This window comes from Pholis gunnellus (assembly GCF_910591455.1).
Source record: "Pholis gunnellus genome assembly, chromosome: 19".
In the NCBI taxonomy this organism is placed as follows: Eukaryota; Metazoa; Chordata; class Actinopteri; order Perciformes; family Pholidae; genus Pholis; species Pholis gunnellus.
Window position 1 is genome coordinate 12,367,389 of NC_136546.1, and position 19,578 is coordinate 12,386,966.

The following is a 19,578-nucleotide window of genomic DNA, read 5'->3' on the forward strand; positions in this document are numbered from 1 at the left end:
CTAAAGCAGTTGTGTGTTTTTTATTAGTTTAATTGGGGGGGGGGGGGGGGGGTGTTACAGTATTTTGGACATTTATGGTCCTGAGTATGACAAAAAGTGAATAAAATAGTGAAGTAAATGCCCTATAGCTCTCTGGAGTTCAGTCCAACATCACTAGAAAAGCAAGTAACTTTAACATGTGACTCAAAGCTGCGTTGCCTATAAGGGAGATGAAGTTACTATGACTTTGTTTCACCTAATCATTTTATAGCTGGTGTACATTGGTATTAGACTCTCACATGTCAGGCTGTACCACATTCTTTTTTTTTTTTTACTTAACAGCTAAAGTTGTGGTAAGGCTGCACAGGCAGACTTTGAGTATCAGAGGAAGAGGAAGCGGAGACAGTTCCGGAGGCCACGCCATGTTGTGCGATGAGTTTGCTGTGCTAGAGAGGAGGAGGAGGAGGAGGAGGAGGAGCTGCACAGAAGGGTTGTTTCCTCGTGCTCACAAATGAGAGGCTTGTTCTGCAGATCAGGTATAGATTATGATTCCAGCTAAAAGCACACAACATATTCAGACCTGAGACAATCCGTGCCCTTTTTTTGAGTAGATGCTTGATATGCAGGAAAGTACATATGTCTTCCATTCATGTTTTGGTGGTTGTTGAATAACTTGAAATGTTAAGTAATGACTTCATCATTTGCATCCTTCTCAGCAACCGTTTAGTTGTTTAGTTGTTACTCTGTTTTCTTGTCTGTGTGATTTTGGTTCCTGTGTCCTTACATCTAATTAAAGCACAATTGCTCTTCATAATCGAGTTGGGCCACTTAAAAAAATGGTCACAACAAGCAAGAGTGTTCATTGTGTTTACAGGTGAGCCCCTTTTGATTACATTTTTTTATTTTTTCTTCTGTTGTATTTGTTGCTGACTGAAGGAGCAACGTGTTTCTTCAGACACACACCTTGATTGGAGGCTGTCCTATACAATGTTGTACATTTTGTCTCTATATACTTTGCTTCAATCCACTCCTAAAAGCCCATAGTTGTTGTTTGACATGCTTTTCTAGTTTTAAATACAATATATTTTCAAAGATTACTTTATATTGCAAAGGTTTACGTATATTAGTAGACAAATAGCTTTCAAACTAGGATTACATTTGGTTTAGTAAAATTGTATGTATAAGGAATGGGCACGATTAGAATAACAAAAGAAATATTTCGGATTTTAAGTCTCTTCCCCTTGCCAAATTTGTGCTTATTGCTAACCTTCTTATTCATTTTGTGTAAAGGGAAACATTTTCTCTGTACTGTTAAGACCTTCTGACATTAATATTTGTTCTTTAACAAATCAGAAAAGGAAGTAGTAGTTGCAACAGTCGTCATTTATTGAAAACATTGTGGGAGAAACAATGCAGGCCCACATGTTGAAACGTCTATGATGCAGATGTGCTGGAATAAGAATGCTCCACCTGTCAGTGTGGAGATCATGTGAACTCAGGCAGGGACGACGGTGTGACACAGGGACAGTTAGCTTTAATAAGAAATACGAAATGACAGGGTGATTCCTCTACATCCTCCACTGTCTGGACACACACGTGCTATGTGGATATAAAAGATGCCATTAATTGTAATTTAGGACATCCATTGTTTGGGATTACGGAAACTTCCTAAGAACTACTGATGACCGGAAATTGTGAAAACATCTTTACATACATGTTGAGTTAATGTGAAGCAGCTGTATGATTTTTCATACTGAAACATGTCAAGTGTAACGGAAGCATAATACAGGTTGTGCAGGAACAGAATTCTCAATTAATCAGGTTTATTCAAAGTATCACTGTCTTCAGTTCAGTTGTTTCTGTTTGTTTGTTTTTTTTGTTTTTTACTTTACAGACTGAATATTAATTATGAATGATATTTTAGGGAGGCTTGTAAAACTTCTTCCTCACAGTGGAAAATAAATTCTGCATCTTAATGTTATTGCAACAACATTGCCTTTTTTGCTGCAAATACTAACCAACCCACCAGACTGCAAAAAACAAACTGATTTCTTAGTCTGACATTTGTCTTCTAAATTTCGACCTGACAGCAGTGATTGCTTGTCACCCCGGAGACCAATTCAAAGGACTAATGATAATATAATTCGCAATATTATTTTAAAGCAGAGTTTTTAACTAAGCCACACAGAAGCTCATTGATGGATGTTGTAGAACGTATTATTTAATGTAGTCTTTGTTGGATTTATTGACGAGTTTTCATCTTTTTTGTATTTTTTTTCTGAACATATACGAAACAAATGCCCATCCCGAGTACGTTTGACATGCATATGTTTTTCTTTTGACCCTATTCCACCCAGCCTCAAGTACAGGTGTGTGACAGAGAGGATGAGGCCCAGTTCTAATTTGGTTTAAGTGGGATGTTTGTACTTTGAATCCTACTTTGCTGCTTTGATGCAATGAGCCCAGTGATTAGCTAGGTGGAGCTGTTTGTCTTAGTTGTCTACTCAGGTCTCGGGGAGACGGCTGTCAAATTTGAAGTAATATCTTCACTAGTATTTCTGTGATGTGGTTTCCAATCATATGACCATATTTGCCATAAATTTATATGCCATCACATTTTGGTAAAAAAAACACAAATGCCGGTGAATTTATTGTCCCAAGTGTTACTAATGGAAGGATTCTTGTTTGTCTCCCATGTTTTCTTTTTGAGGCAACTGAAATGTTGTACTACTGACCTTCATTTCTCAGAGCTTAATCGGTGCACAGAAATATGCACAGCTTTCTGAAAAGTCTAAATCCTTCCTCATTTCAAGTTGCAATTGTTCTTCTGCCACACCAGTCTTGTAACATATTGGTCCGTGTATGTGGGTGTTGAAACATCTCCGTATCTCAGGAAGATGAGAAGTTAGTCATTGTCTTTTCTGTCCACTGTTTATAGAAGCAATTATTTCATTTCAAACCGATGATCGTACTCCCCAATGCCCATCTGTGTTCAATATGTGTTCTCAGGAATGTGAGTAATTTTCTGTATAAACAATTTTTTTTTTTCAATGAACAATAAAGACGTGTTTTTTATATATAATTGTAGGTGTTTTTGTCCATCCATTCATTTAATACATGGTTTATTGCACACTATAATATAATTGTAAGCAGAAAACAAGTGAATATTTAAGTGTGTATTTACCAACAATTGCAACTTCCGCCATGAAGATGCATTTTATATTGTTCACGCCTGTGTTTTACTACATTGTCATTCATTGTCTGTTTATACAGCCTCCACTTTCTGGCGTCTGGGGTCATGGGTCAGCATTAAGTTGTATCTTTAGCCCCAGTGGTTATTAATGTCTTTATAGTGATTGTTTATGAATTATTCAGGGTTGAATACAAGGCACACACCACATTTTCTATACCTTTATTGAATGAAATATAGACAAGTTTCTCTATCCTTACTATTAACAGCTTGCAAAATATAAAAGATCATTAAGACCATGCTACATGAATATTATGCTAAATGTCTGCAGGTTATTGGTTAATATAACAATATGATTTTAGGTACATACAGTAGGTATACAATCTGTACAAATGTTAACAGGTTCACAGTTAAGAGTGTTAGAAAAAGCAGGCTGAAGTGGGCGGGTGCCCCAACTAAATGCTTTACATGAACAATAGCAAAAGTCTTTAGCTCACTGTCTTTTTTAATCATTTATATTTTACATAAAGCATGAATTGATGTGACACGTCAACGTAAAGGGAAGTGATGACCTAACAGGGGTCCGTACTTCCTGGTCTTTCTCTTGTTTGGTCATAAAGCTGAGTGAAACGTGGGCCTCAATAGCTGCTCGATCTATTACAGAAGCACGCACAGTTACTTCTCAAGATATCTGAATGATTGACACAGTGCAAGTTTGCCAAATTTGGTAGGACATAAACAAATACCAGTGTAGCCCATGGTCACGTTTGCTTTGGTGGTAAAACTGGACCCCAGGAATGTTTTTAGATATTCCTCCACATGAAAACATCCGCCACTTTGCCAATGAACTTGCAAAATAAGCTCTGACCTTGTGACTTAGGTTTGATGTGTGACTCAAAGCAGCTGAGTAAATGCTTATGATTTAAATTGGATGCAACCCATGCCTTATTCTGGGAGCAATGGAAAGACCATGACTCCCGGATTGATCTTAACTCGATTTGGCTTTTAAATTAAATGTAAAATGAGAGTTTATCTTTACTTCTGGCACCATGCGGTCGGTGTCTGTGCCTCTCTGAATCCCCAACCAGTGCCAGTTTGATGAACCTGAGCAAACATGCTGAGTGAAGAACACGACATAGGAGCAGGTACCATACGACCGGATAGAACATTTTCATACATGATCACCCAGTTGATGCCAAAATGACACCATCAACTGAAGACTAAAGGGTGCACTACTTTCTGTAGGCAACAGAGGGCATCAACATACTGTCTTTTTTAAAATCAAGAAATATAAATAGAGTGTAGTAAGGAAGGTGTTAAATGTAAAATTGCTAGACACAAATAATACATACAGTATGTAACACAGTAACTCAGAAACATGGCCTTTAAACACTGTGACACATGATAGGCTTTGTAAGTGTTTCTTACATGCACGTCTCTACCGTCTGACTCCTCCAGTGTTTAAAAATGGCTAACGCATCCTTTAAATGTCACTGTTAACCAAATACCTCTGCCGCATGATCCAATGAGGGTGTTATAATTGTATTTATTGTATTATTTCATGAAACAATGTGTAACAATGTCTTTTTCACAGTTTATCAGGCAGTGATTGTTTGTCTTATCTACTGTACATGAAGCTTATTCAGTATTTTGTTGGGGTGCAGAGTGAAAACACATTGTGGCAAGAGAATGTGTCAAAAGTATTTGTGGTGGATATCATCATACTCTCTGCCCTCTTGTGGCTTTCTCCAGTCAGTGTCATCGCTAACTGTCAGTGGAATCACACTTGTACCATGGTTTAGTTACAATTGCTACAGAGTCTTGAAATAATCATTGGATATGACTATTAGAAGCTGTGATACACCGGCCACGTATATGCAACAGTCTCACATTTGTTTTGTTGCGTCAGCCGTTAAATCTATTGTCATAATGTTGCTCAAAAGAATACCTGACGTATCACAGCTTAATGTGGGAATTTTAAAAACATCAAGGCAACAATGTCCTAACAAAAAAGAAAAGAAAAAAAAAAGACAAATGAATGAAAGAATACTCAAATATAAATACAATATACAAGATAATAGTCCTCCATCTCTTCACCTTCTGACCCCATCTCACTCTCCCTACTACACACGGACAAACACACACGCGGACACATAAGAACAGATACACACTTGACCGGGTAGCAGACTCAAGGCATATGCAAAAAGGACTATGGAAAGGGGCCGAGACACTGAACATACATCACACCGATTACAAGCCAGATGGGATGCTTCTGAGGCACATGACATGCTTAAGTGTGTGTGTGTGTGTGTGTGTTTGTGTGTGTGTGTATGAGAGGGAGTGAGTGGATGAGGATATGGCGGTGGGACGTCACGTTGTGGTGACAGGGCTGCAGGATGGTGTTAGAGTACAGGTGGAAGGGGAGGTGGAGCTGTTGTTGCTCAGTCACTCAGTCTTTCTGGGCGGAACCCAGTCTCAGTGTGTTACCACAGAGCAGCCTCTTTCTCTCACTCTCTCCCTCATCACTCACTTCCTGGTACAGTGTGTCTCCCAGGCATCAGTCTTGTATCTTCAGGTGGAGAGAAACAAAAACAAGATATTAGGAAAAAGAACGGACTCTCTGGACAACAAAACTATCTGAGATTGACATTATATTTGGAAACATCTTTGTCCATCTTTGTGATATTGTAGGACCAGAATATCATTAAATAATTGTATTTTAATATAATATTATCCATTCTCCCGTCCATCCAGGGACAGAAGTGGGGACAAAAGTGACCAGCACATTAGTTGGATGTACTGATTCAGGATGTGCAAACTGTGAAATGGCTGCTGTTCCTCTGCTGCTATTAAGCTGCTTAACTCATTCAGCTCTTTCCTGCTGTTATCTCCCATTTCTATCCCTCTTCAGACTATCCTCTGCTGCAAAGCTGCATGACAGCTTAATAAATATCAAAGTGAACTACGCCCAGTTTCTCCCTCCTTCACGTTGGTCAGATCAGATAACAGCAGTGCGTCACTAAAACATTGCTGCACATTAAAATGTACTAACATTTACGGAGTAAAGATATAATTCAATCAAAACAACTGAAAAACACCACTTGAGCTCTTTGAGGCTTTGTAATTAAATCTAACAAATGCGTACTCCGACATGGTTTCTTGACTCCATACTGAGCCTGAGATAGAAGGAAAACAGGAGGAGGGAGCGGAGGATTCATAATCAGTCTTTCAGCACAAGTTCATCTGCCCCTCACACACCGCTTCCCTTTAAGACCCCGGCCTACAAAAAAGGGGTCAACGGCGGCATTCCTACTTTGATATCAAAGGTCCCCTGGTTGCTCAAACCTTGAACAAAAGCTTTTTCATCTGGTCAGTGGGCAAATCCCCTCCCCTACTCCCTAATAAAAGTGGGGCCCATTGATGTCTCAAAAAAGCCACTGAGAGAAGATTGTTTGATAGGCCAACAAAGGAATTTGGAAATAACTACCTTTTTCATCCTTTACTGTTCCATCTCTAATTTACAATACTGTAATACTAAAAAAGCACTTATTTCATTTGCTTGATTTGTTAATTAAAAACTGTTTACTGCTCATAAACAATTCCCTATCAATGTTGTAAGATGAGTCTCACCTGCTCATGATGCTGCTGTGATCTCTGTGGACACAGGCTCGATCTCCTTCACGGCCTCCTCGATCACCTCGATCACCTGCGCCATCACTTCTGCACACTTTCCCGACGGTGTTTCTGGTGTCTCTGCCTCTGTGACTTGGCTGGGAGCCTCTGCTGTCGCTTGGGGTTCTTCTGACAGCGTTGAGAGTTTGCTTTCAGTTGAAACCCTCTTCGCCTTTATGTCGGTGTCTTCAGCCACAGAACCGTTGCAATGAAACTCTTCCGCTGCCTCTTCTTCCACTGACGGCTCCTCAAACACCTGCGCTGTCTGCAGGACCACTTGGAGTGGCATGTGAATCTCAAGCACTTTCTCTTTGTTCTGCTCTGAAGGGGCCTCTGACTTTGATTCCTCCGATTGTGGTTCCACTTCCTCAGCTGCTTCTTCTACACCTGGTTCCTGAACCTCTGCGTCTTCTTTGCTCTGCTCCTCCTTTACCTCTTCAAGCTCCTCATCTGTCTGACTCTCTGCCTTTATCTCTACAACTTCTTCCTCCACGACAATTTCTTCACTTACTTTTACCTCCACAGCTTTCAGCAATCCTTCCACTGATTTCTTCTCCTCTACAGAGGCATCAAGGCTCTCTGTGACCTCCACTGTGATTGGGTCAATGACCTCCATGGCAACATGGAGCAGCTGAGGTGACTTTGATGCTTGTTTTTCGCAGACAACAGCAACAGGGGTGTCAGAGATAACAGGGGTGATCTCAATCTTTTCCTCTATTGTTGCTACAGCCTGGACTGGTGTAGGGGTGATGGGCTTTTTCGACTCAGGCGTGTCTTCTGAAACTTTATCCATAGCATCCTGAATGACAGCCTGGGCAATGACGATGCTCTGAGCCTCAATTTCACTGGTCTGCTGGACGTCCACCTGGATTTCCTCCATATCCTTGCTGGACTGCTCACTGACTGCACTGATCTCTGACGTTGCTGTTTGAGCGGTCGTGACCTCCACAGTCTCTTCAACTTCACCCTCCTCCTTGGTTTCCTGCACCTGGATTGAATCATCGCCGACTGCCTCTGATGTACTTTCCATGGCAACCATGTCTGATGCTGCCACACTGACTGGCGCCACAAGGATCACTGTTTCGGAGATAACAACCCCGTCACTTGGTACAGCTTCAGGGATGGTTGGCTCAGTCTCCGTTGTGATGGTGGTCTTTGTGATTTCACCTATGTTGGAGACTATCTCTGCAGTCACAGACTCAACTACCCCTTTTACAGTATATTGTTCGGTGGCAGCAAGCTGCTCCACATCCATTTTCACTTCCTTGGTTTCTACAGATGGCTCAGTGACTTCTACGCTCTGTGTGCAGACAGCTGTTTCTAGTGTTGGTGTAATGGGATCACCTCTCATGACGTCCTTAGGAGAGTTCTCGCTCATGGAGGTAGGCTGAATGATTTCAGACGCCTCCTGAACAGTGCTGACAATTCCAACCATCTCAAACTCGGGTTCATGGCTCTCACTGGCTGCTTGAATGGCTGTCAATTCACCCTGTGAACTTTCAACAACAGGCTCAAGCTCGGTGGTGTCTACTTGGTGCACTTCGGCATTGAACATGGCAGTTTCTGTAACGATGGCTTCCTCTGTAATTGCTGACTTCTCTCCTACTGACATCTGTGTGATTACACCATCATGGATCACGGCCAAAGACTCTACGATGGGCATCACAGGTTTCTCCAAAGCTACTTTGGCAATCTCCTTGGTTCCAAGGCCAGTGCAGATAGCCATGGCCTCATCACGAGCATGTGGCTCCAGGATGGCATGTGTCTTTGACTCTGCATTCTCAGTTGGTGGTTCATACTCTGTTTTATCAGAAACTACTTCAACTGGTACATCTTCAACAGTCACATTTGTCTGGGGTGGAATTTCACTAATTTCGGCCTGTATGCCCTCCATAACCTCCTGTGCGCTCTCCGGCTTGGGTGGCTGAAGAACAGGAGTAGTTTCTGCAGATGGAGTTTGAGCAACAGGCTTTACCTCGGCCAGGGACAGTCTGCGCCCTGTGCGTTTGGGAACATCAAGAGACAGATTATCCTTGTCCTCAGTTTCATCCTCGGCGATGTCAGTATCGACAGACTTTGGTGTGGCAGCATTCTCCGCCTCCTCTGGAATGTCACTCAGCTGATCATGTTTATCGTCACCGTCTTCAACAGTGGCTGGGATCCATGAAGGGGATCTATCTTCAGTGGATACTTTGATCTGGACTTCAGCAGGTTCTTCTGGGGCTTTCTGTTCACCTTCAACCTGGTCTTCATACTCTGAGAGGGGAACCACAGCTGGGGTGTCAGAGTCCTCCTCACCCTGTTCAGTGGAGGCTTGTTTTTCAGCCTTCTTCTTTTTGCGTCCGGGGAAGAGCTTCCTCAAAGAGAATGACGACTCATCTTTTGGTGCCTCACTGTCTGACTGGACTTGTTCTGTAGTCTCCTCAGGCTTTTCCTCAACTTTGACCTTATTCTTTGGCATAACCATGCGCTTCAGTGTGTCCCAGGTGGACTCTCTCTCAGGAGGGGGGCTTGAAGGTTCAGGGGAGGAAACAACTTCTCCATCACTGTCTGTGTTTTGGCAACTGACAATGGCAGCCTCAGTTTTGCCCACCTGCTCCCCTTCTAACGCAGCTGCTGCCGATTCCTCTTCAACCTTGGTCTCCTCATCGTCAGAATCAGAGGTCCTCCTAGTCCTCTTTTTGGGTCCACCCATACACATTAGAGCCTCCCAGGAGACAGAAGTGTCCATTTTCTTTTTGGGCTCCTCTGTGCTGCTGACCAGTTTCTCAGTGTTTTCAGTCTTTGGTTCTTCTTCGGTTGGCTTATCGTCATTGGCCTCCTCCTCAACACTCTTATCTGCTAACGGGGCACTCTCAGAAGAGGACAGGGTGGCGGACTTTGCTGGTTTTTCACCTGTGGCTTCATCTTCGCTCTCAGAAGACCTTTTTACACGCTTCTTGGGTGTGACTAGTTTCTTGAAGGAGGACCAGGCAATGATGCCCTCTTTTTTCTTCTCTCCATCAGAAGCAACTTCACCATCAGTCTCTTGGCTAGACTCATTCTGGGTCACCTCCACAGCAATAACATGCTCTCCCGACTCCTCGGGAGATGAGGGCCCACTGTCAGCTTTTGGATTCTCTGCCGACTCAGTGGAGGACTGAAGCTGCTCAGCCGCCTGCTCCCCAGACTCAGTGAGCTTCGTCTCCGTGTCTTTCTTGGCCTTCTGTTTCTTAGTTGACAGCTTCTTTAAGCCAGCTCCAGTGAAAAGCTTCTTCAGGGGGCTTCCCTGGGGCTTGGCCTTCTCTTGTGATGATAGCAGCTCAGCCTCAGTAGTCACCTCTGCCGGAGCCTTCTCCTCTTCTGCTTTTTCCTCTTCTGGTTTGGTCTCATCAGTAGTTGCTGCAGCAGTGGTTTCAACAGTGACCTCTGACTCTGGGGTACTCTCTGATTTCACTTCCTCTGGAGTAGTTGGTGCCTCCTCCTTAGTTTCTTGGTCAACGTCATCTTTCTCCTCCTTCTCTCCCACAGCAGCAGCAGCGTCTTCTGTCTTAGCTTTCTCCTCCTCAACAGCTGCCTCCTTGTCTTCCTCCTCTTTTGTCTTCCTGATGCTGGCTTTTTTTCTCAGGTTAGAGAAAAGTCCTCCACTGAAGAGCTTCCTGAAGGGGGACAGGGTGGTCTCTCCTTCCTTCTCAGCTCCTTCATCAGTAGCTTCAGCAACTGTGTCTTCAGCTGGGGCGTCAGTGGTTTCAGCTTTGTCTGCCTCAGCAGTAGATGCCTCTGTATCGGCCTCCTTTTCTTCAGTTGAGCTCTTCTCCTCGGCAGTGGCAGCCTCTTCCTCCTTTGTAGGTTCATCAGTCACACCAACCTCCTTTCCTTCCTTATCTTTGACTGTCAATAGCTTCACAGGATCTTTCTCCTCACTTTTGTCCTTCTTCAGTGTAAACTTAAAGCCCACAAAGCGGAAGATCTTCTTGAAGCCCACTTCACTGGCATCCTCGGGTTTCTCCTCTGCTGCTTTTTCCTCAACAGCTGAGATGTCATTGGCGTCGGGAGACTCTTTCTCCACTTTCTCGCCGTTCACTTGGGGAGCCACTTCACCCTGGATGGTGTCCATCGTCTCAGGAGTCTCCTCCTTCTGAGCCACACCATCAGGCTGGCCAACTGAAATGACAAAAAAAAGTATTTGATGAAGTTTGATGAAGATATTGATGAGTTTTCTATTACAGCTCCTACTGTGTTACAGAAAGATCACTAACATTATTCACATTATATTCACATAAAAATGCTTTGGCCAGAGCTATGATTTGTAACTTGTAATTTATTATATTTGGGTAATGATTACGACATCAATCTGTGTTCAATAAAAAATATTTATGTCATTACTAATGGAGGAGAGACGTTATATAGAAAGGATTTTCTGTGATCCTAACCCCCTGAGCAGATTTTATTAAGCATTTGAGGACTCAATTGATTATTAGACAATTAGATTTGTAATTTTGTCGAGCTAATCCTGTGCTATGTAAACACACCAAAAAATAAGGCATTGAAACAAATAAAACAGAAGTCGCCCAAAGGGAGTTCCATAGAAAATGTTACACAATGAGAGAAATGCTTTAGGAAATGTGTGGACTATTGAACCAAAACATGTGAGCAGAGCTATAACACAACCTGGCAACTACCATTACTCGCAATTCGCAAGTAGTTGTACAAATCAAAGACAAATGTTGTATTATCAGCTGAGATAAGAGACACATGCGACACATACACAAGACGTCTGCCTGCCATGTGTATCTGTGTTTTGACAGAGGAAGGCGTAGGGGGATTACGACCTGCCAGTGTTTAAAGCTTTTCTTCTTTCTTTCTCCTCAGATCCCACTACAGTCTGGAAAACCTCACATCTGATACCCCTGGACTCTCAAAACAAATTCCCAGGACTTTTAATGCCTAGCTATCAGCTTACCCGATTACACACACTGGGAAACACAAAGACGCACATGCACTCCCTAAAACCATGTGGGACTGTGGGAAGTACCTCCTTCACAAAAATGTTATGTAAAAAACAAGGTATTTGATTTCATTTCCCATTTTTAACATGATATCGGCTATGAAAATTGGATAAAGATTTTAAATAAATCTGTCCAAGATGTTCTTGTCTTACACAAAAATGTAAAACTTTGCGCCCACATCTGTCAACATCCTTTTCCTAAATTATAGGCATGACGCTTCACTCAGTAGCACTGCATTCCTAGAATATTTTTACTTTAAAATGAACAAAATATTATTTCTAGGAATTAGGTAAAACCTCAGCAAACACAGCTGCGTTTCACGCTAAATTTGTATGATAAAATAAACACATGCTTTCAAAACCCTAATGTTATTAGTGAGGGCACGCCCATGTCTTATGTATAGATTTGACTTGAGCGGAATGTGAGCTATGCTGTTTACTTGGTGTTTGGGAAAATTATTTTAGGATGCTCTAAACATAATCTGAACTTAAATACCAGGGGACTTCAGGAATGTTATTGTTTTTTTTTTTCGGTTCGACTGTGCCTCGACTGTGCCCATGTAGGATTCAAACCAAACGGTACAGGCCTCTACTACTACTACCCCTCCTTAAAATAAAAAAAAGTCCCAATCTGCTTGACCCAAATTCCACAACAGCAGGATGGATGGGGACCCACCCCCATCCCAAGGCTCACACTCATGCAAACACAATAGAATTCTAACCCTCTCTGGCCTCCGAAAAATAAAGGAAGGGGGGTGGTCAACTTTTCTATTATAAAGACACGCTGCAGCCTGGGAGAAGTTTGCTGACTTTACCAAAATAATGTTAACATAAATTTAAAGGGCCTGAGTGATTTACAAAATACAACATTGTCACATGGCAGTGAGCTCTCTCTCTCACATAGGTGTTATTTTCAAGGTCCCATCACACAGTTGTTAAGCAAGAAAGTATAACCAGAAGAACAACAAACACCAGCCTATGTCCGTATGAAACCTGAGTACAAAAATAAATTCAGCTCAATTATGCATAAATAGCAAATTCATGTTAGTGTACATAGTTAAACCAGCACCTCTAAGCTGTTTTCAATGAAGTTCTGGTGCAGTAAAGAGCTTTTGAATGAAGACGTGTGTGTGTGTGTGTAGGAGGGGTCCGACTGTTAGAAAGCCAGACGAGGCCATGTGTATCTACATGGATAATAAAACAGGAACCATGTTGATTTAACAGACTACTGGCATCTCTCCCGTCTTTTTGATCTTTGTTTTCCGCCCCAAGTTTTTTTTCTTTTACAGGCACACAACTGTTAACATCCCAAGATTGATTTGGTTTTGTGGTGGGGAGGGCGGTTAATGTGTGGTGGAGGAGGTTTGGTGATTTGAATAACGACTGTACCAGAAAGAATGTGAGTGTGAGGGGTGAGGCTACAGGGGGTGAGGAGGGGACAGTTAAGAGATGAAGGGATGGCGTTGTGGGGGTAGGGGGGCAGGGTCTCTGCCCTTGGGCCGAAACCCGTACTCACATTAGAGGGTGTTGCATATCTCTGGAACACACATTCATAGTTGAAATACTTATCCCTGTTGGAGACAAGCTTTGTTTATGTGTGAGTGTGAGAGCATGTGGTAAGACGATGCTCTCATATTAAATATCATCACCGCAGCCCCACAAGAAAACAATTGAAATCGACTCCAGTCTCCAGTGAGATCAGATAATGTTTCTGTTGTGGCTGTTTCAACACTATGTGTTGTTTGGGGAGGGAGGAGGGAGGGGGGGGGGGGGGGCAGTTGGGAAGCTGAATGGCAGCTATTCTTTCAAGACAAACTTTGCCAAATATATGCAAATCGTTATTGTAATTATCAGTCTGGAGCAGAAGCCCTTTAAACAAAAGAAGTCAGTTAAAAAAGAGGGCAAGGAGACTCCCCACACCATCCCCCAACAGACACGATACTAGCGCTCCCTCTCTGTGTCAAAGGTGTGGTCAAAGTCTCTCCGGGGCCCCGGAGGACCCTACACATCAACAGCACTAACAACACCCGCTGTAGCACAATTTATCTAATTAACATCAAGTAAAAGTCTGATGTGAATAAGCCCACAGCCAAACCTAGTAAATATATATCTCTCTTCATATCAGTTGCTTTGGTTTTCCATTTATGTGCAGAAATCAAAACCTGAGGTCACCACAAAGCAAAACATTACAACATTACTCAATTTGAACCATCACTCCCAATTATGAACTAAAGAAGAATTGGTCTTGGCGTGCAATTAATTTCATACGCCCCCTTTTCCTCCCTCCCTACCCTTTGTGGCTAAGCTGCTGAATAACCCCACTGGGAATTAGGATCCCACTCTCTAATGAAATGCTTCACATGATGGGACACAAGGAGCCTGCTCAGACAGCGATGTGAGCTAAAAGCAGGCTTTCAAAATGCTTCTAGAAATCCATCTTCATATATTTCTATCTGCCGGCTGTCGCCATGTGAAATTATTTTCCCATCAAGAAGTTTTGGTGGTAGTAGAGGATGTAAACTTCACTTTTCAGCGCACTCAGCAGTTGGCTTTGGCCAGAGGTACACTGTGATGTCTCTTAGTACCATCGATAAACTGGTTTTTACCACATAAACGCTCATAACAGGGTTAAATAAAAGATGATAAAAAAGGAAAACTAAAGCATTCAAGCATTATTTTACTTTCTACATGAGGAGGTTCTGCAGTGGCCAAAGCAAAACCATCACCCACCAAGCCAGGACATCTACAAACCACAATGCTATCTAACCACACCCTCAGCACAACAATGCCCTCAGCTATACTCACTCGTGGGAGGAGAAACCAATGCTTTGACATATCCTGAATTACTTGAGTTACAACTAAATAAATCAAATTGGCACTTTAAAGTAGAGCAGTCATTATTTCATCATCAATCATTATCAAACTCTAAATTGTTAAAAAATACAATTAATGAGACAATATTGAATGATTTTTCTTACCCGTTAGAGTTATTGTTCCAAGCATTGGTAAAAGTCCAAAAATTCTTTCTTCTAAAACTTACAAAAATAGAAAAAAAGAATTAAAAATGTTAAGATATCTAAAAATATAGTTCTAAAAATCGGTCTCTCTCTTGTTTTCCTTCACTCAGTTAAGTCTATACGATTTGCTTCTTGGCTCCGTCTTCACTACTTAACTCAGAAGCTGTGTGTTTCTCTCTCCAGCGCTTCTCAGCCAGTATGAACAGAAGAGAGGAATCCACACACATTTCAACAGACTGACACACATGTCATGTTAGGACCACCCCTGCCTCCCTCTTCCTCCCACCTCCCACCTCCCTCTCCTTTCTTCAGCTGTTCTGAATGAGCCCCCTCCCCCCCTCCCCTCCTCCTCCCCCTCCTCCTCCTCCTCCTCCTCCCCCCCCTCAGACCTCACTGTCCAGCCGGGATGACTGCAGCTCATCATGTGATTTCTCTAGAAAGCATTTGCCAACCATCCCTCCACAGCAACTATTCTACAAGCTCCACATAACCCCGTAAATTCCTAACGCTATTTCATACACACAAATTCATGCACGTTGTTGCTACATTCTCCTTCCCTGGCCTTAAAACCCATGTGGCAGTTTCTCACTGACTGTTAAACAAAAATACCAACTGAAAAACAGTTTTAAGCAGCCACCCTGTCCCTTGTACTCCCCCTTTTCAGGAGGCAACCACGCTCCCCCCGCATCTCATGGCACATGTCACTAGTCATGGAGGAATGTTGACAGAGGCAAACCAGAGGGGATTTCAGGATGTTTCTTTGGAATTTTAGATTTTTTAAATGGTTGGGTTTTTGACAAATTGGGTTCCCAATCCCAAATTATTTAAAACGAAATTCAAAACATAGTAATTGTTACTTCACTTTATAGTCCCAAAACTCTCCAAATACATCCCTTTCTAAAGGCAAAGTTCATACCCATGGCCTCAACCCAACATGGACGGGGGTGCCATTGAGTTGCCGCCTGCCCCGTGTGAATGTTAATAGGCCCCTCTCAATTACTCCAATGCAGACACATTTAATTCAGCTTTTGTCTGTGTGTGTGTGTGTGTGTGTGTGTGTGTGTGGGGGGGGGGGGGGGGGCTAGAAGGAATGCAGATAAATCCTCAGGTAAATACCAGCATAATCAGATCTGTCACACTTCAGCATTGTCCCAGAAGAATGTGTGAATTCCATCCAGAAGGCTCCGAAACGGGTGATAACAACAGTAATCAAGTACCGTCTGTTCTTTTGCAAACAACAAGACAACCAGCAGCATGTACAGTATCTGTTAAATCTTTTTCTTTGTTCGTGTTTTTCCTGAAATTCTTTAACTGCATAATTTCTCCATTTCTTAGGCGCAAACAGACAACAACTTACAATCCAATCAGGTCATAACAAGACAACAAAGACAAGCTCTGGGACAAAACATGGGTGAAACCAATCGGCGCATTTCTTTCTTTACTAGAAACCACTTCCTGTGAGTTTCTTCAGATGCATTGAATTGAGAGAGCCGCTGATACCGAGATCTATGCCCATGAATGGAAGGCTTCACAGTTTTTATCTGAGCTGGCAGGAGTGAGAACTGAGGAGTTGAGGGGGGAAGGAAAGAAAACAGCTACAGATCTAATGACATATAATATTTTCAGTATAAAGTTCCAGAGGATAATAAAGTGAATCTTCATAACATTACGGATAAACTGTACTGTGCATGACTGGCATATTGTCATTTTTCTCTAGCCTTAGATAGATAAAATGTATCCAAGCAGGCAAGTTAAGAGTGAAATCTCCCCCAAAGACCCTTTAATTTGACCACAGTCATTTGCTTAGAATTTGATTCTGACACACCAGTGAGGCTTTTTGTTGTTGCAATGACTCATCTGGTGGGTATTTCACTATGTGTATAAAGACCAATATGACAGTACTTTATATTATGCTGAGAGGACAGTGAGTCAGACCAAAGGTAATTCAGAGGTTGATGAGAGTACCTCTGTTGGGTCGGCCCACATCTTCCTTTCCCTCCCAACTTCCTTCATATGACTCACTCACATCAGTCACATTCCTGGACTTCCATACGTACTGAAATATTTTAATTTAGGCACAGCTTGAGGCTACACTGAGCCCTATGGGAAAGACGTCCATATGGTTCAACGTGAAGTTAGAGGACAAAGGCTGGCATTTTATTTAAAACATTTTTTTTATTTAACCAGCTCTGACTTTATTCAACTAACAAATGTCTTTATGTTGACTGAAAACCATAAACCATTAATGTCATTCTCTAATTTGGTTAACCACTTCAACCTTACAAACACGCTATGGTGAGTTCCCAGAGCCCATTGTGACATGTTTTGTTTTGCCTGATCAACAGCCTAAATGCCCAAAGATATTCAATTCAAAACCATATGAGACTAAGAAAACAATAAAACAACCACATTTGAGAAACTGGAAACTCTGAGTTTTTCCAGTTTTGCTTAAACGGTTAATTGATTATTTCAGTCAAAGTAAACATCATATATCTTCAATTAAGAGCTAAAACCAGCTGATACATGAATTGCATAATGATGCTGTTAGACAGAGTGTACATTTAACCTTGAAGCTACTGAAGAGGAAATAAAAAGGAGCGACAGTCTATCAACGAGTCACTTTAAAATTCTTCCTTTCATTAGATAAAAGCTCATTTAATTAAAATATATTTCCATCACAACAATAAATGAATGAGAGTGTATTTTGTAATTAAACCTCAGTCAAGTCAGAATAACCCAGTGCCCTGTCTGGGACGGTGACGCCCTTCATATCTCAGTAAATCAAAAAACGTGCCTGAGTCCAGGAATGTTTAAGGAGGGGTCTTCAATGGTCGGGCAAGTGGGGGGTTGGGGTGCTGGGCGGAGGGGTGGAGGGGCTTTTTCGCAGCCTGTAAAGAAGTAAATGACATCATCGGACAGCAAAGAAGAAAACGCCTCCTACTCTTCCAAGAACTGGATAGGATGATGTTGAAATAATTGGGAGGAAAGGGAAACGAGGGCCATGAGTGTGTGAAACTGGCCGAGATCAGAGAGATTTTTCTTTCAGTGCCTCTCCTTTCTTTTACATTTTTATATTCAGTTTTGCTCCGTTTTTATCTCCAGAATCCACTCGTCTTTAATCCGTCTCCCCTCTCCACCACTTTCCCCTCTGTCTCTTCTATCCTCTTGAGGCCCCATCCTAACCCGTGTGTGGGCCGGAGGGATGGATAAGAATGTCCGGCAGGAAACGCAGTCATTTCTTGACATCACCGCTTCCTCTTCCTTTTTCCCCATTTCCTCGAATCTACACTTCATTCTGTACTCTGCCATTCTTGTCTGTCCAACAACCCTTCCGCTTTTTTTCTTGCTGACATTATTTCTGCACGTAGCGTGATGCAGCGCGATGAGATGAACACTGTAGATGTGACGTCTCAAGTTTTGAGAATTTCGTGACATCTTTTGTTTTGTTTTGCTGGAAAACAATGGAGAATCGTGTTTACAGCGTTCAGCATTGAGGGAGACGGTGTTGGTTCCATAAAATCAATCTTATCTTGCACGCAACGTGAAACAAACAAACTTGAGATCAAGTACGTGTGCTCCTGATACTGTTGGTCCTGATGGCAGTCCAATTTAAGTCCCACGACAAAAACTGTTATTTTACATTTAAGTGAAGAGCAGCATTTCTTCCAGAGGGGTATGTTTAGCAAGTGTTTACCATCTGTTATACTTGCATTCCTGAAATATCTGCACTGCAATTTGGCATTCCAGTTGTTGTTGTTATGCATGGTCTTGTCTTCCAGTACAGACTGAATTGTGAAAATGGGGAAGTGTGGATCTAAAGAAGTCCCTCCCGGCTTTGAAAAGGCCTTGTAAATGGTCCACATTTACAAACGAGTGTGACAGCAAAGAGACGAATGAAAAGGAATTACCAGTTTGTCAACTTGCTGGTTTTATGAGATCCAAAGAAATGCACGTTTCAAATGATTGCATGTGTTCATTGGTAGTCCGGATGGAGGCTTTTTTATCAAATAGTAGAAACAGACCAGGCCAAAAAATGTCTCATCTCGTCTCTGAGCCAAAGAAGAGGGTTGCCCAGCTGTGTTTCATGAGAACAATTGCTCTTATCCTTCATGCTCTTCCTGGCTGCTTATCTATCTTCCTCACCTCAGTCCCGTGTATGGCTCTGCTTAGGATTTGGCAGAGATCCATTAATGTATGCTTCAGCTACACTCAAAAATGGTTCATCTTGAAACAAGTCAATTAAAACACATTTTTTCTTGCAAAGGTCAGAAGGCAATTCCACTTGTTTCCACAACAATTTTACTCTTTTTGAGACTTTTCGAAAAACAAATGTGGGTAACTTAAGACAGGGAGGAAGAAGGAAGATCACTGAAGTATCAAGTATCTAGCACCAAGAAGATTAGACTTAATTCTTGCATCAGAGACAAGTGAAAAACCTCACCTCACTGACACATTCTTGGCACTTATATAAAGAAGATTTGATCATTACTTGCAGGTAAAAAAGGTAAAACTGAATTATTATAGTATATGGATACTTGCTGCACTGTAACAGGGGCCATAACGCCATTAAAGGAGGAGGAGAGGGGGGGGGGGGTGTGGGTCAGTCACATTCCTCATCCATTCTCTCAATCCACCATGTGCCTGGGGGAGGTTAGGGTTTGAGGAGGGAGATTAGGTTCCTTGATGCCGGGAAAGATGAGAAAGGAGCGCCTGCGGAGACGAGAGGGTCCTGG

General features: G+C 42.2%; 1 protein-coding gene across 2 annotated transcripts in view; it reads right to left on the reverse strand.

Moving 5' to 3' along the window:
• Positions 1-3,402: 3,402 nt before the first annotated feature.
• The window catches only part of akap12b (A kinase (PRKA) anchor protein 12b), a gene marked incomplete at its 5' end in the record, with an annotated part of 39,371 nt that continues 23,195 nt past the window's right edge, over positions 3,403-19,578 (reverse strand). The window contains 3 exons of one of the 2 annotated variants that reach the window (XM_079180633.1): positions 3,403-5,738; positions 6,800-10,984; positions 14,807-14,944. In XM_079180633.1, the coding sequence (XP_079036759.1) occupies positions 6,804-10,984; positions 14,807-14,831 (4,206 nt within the window). In that variant the 3' untranslated portion in view covers positions 3,403-5,738; positions 6,800-6,803. Of the gene's footprint in view, positions 5,739-6,799; positions 10,985-14,806; positions 14,945-19,578 lie in introns of those variants that run through there. The other variant, XM_079180632.1, reaches the window with a different exon arrangement.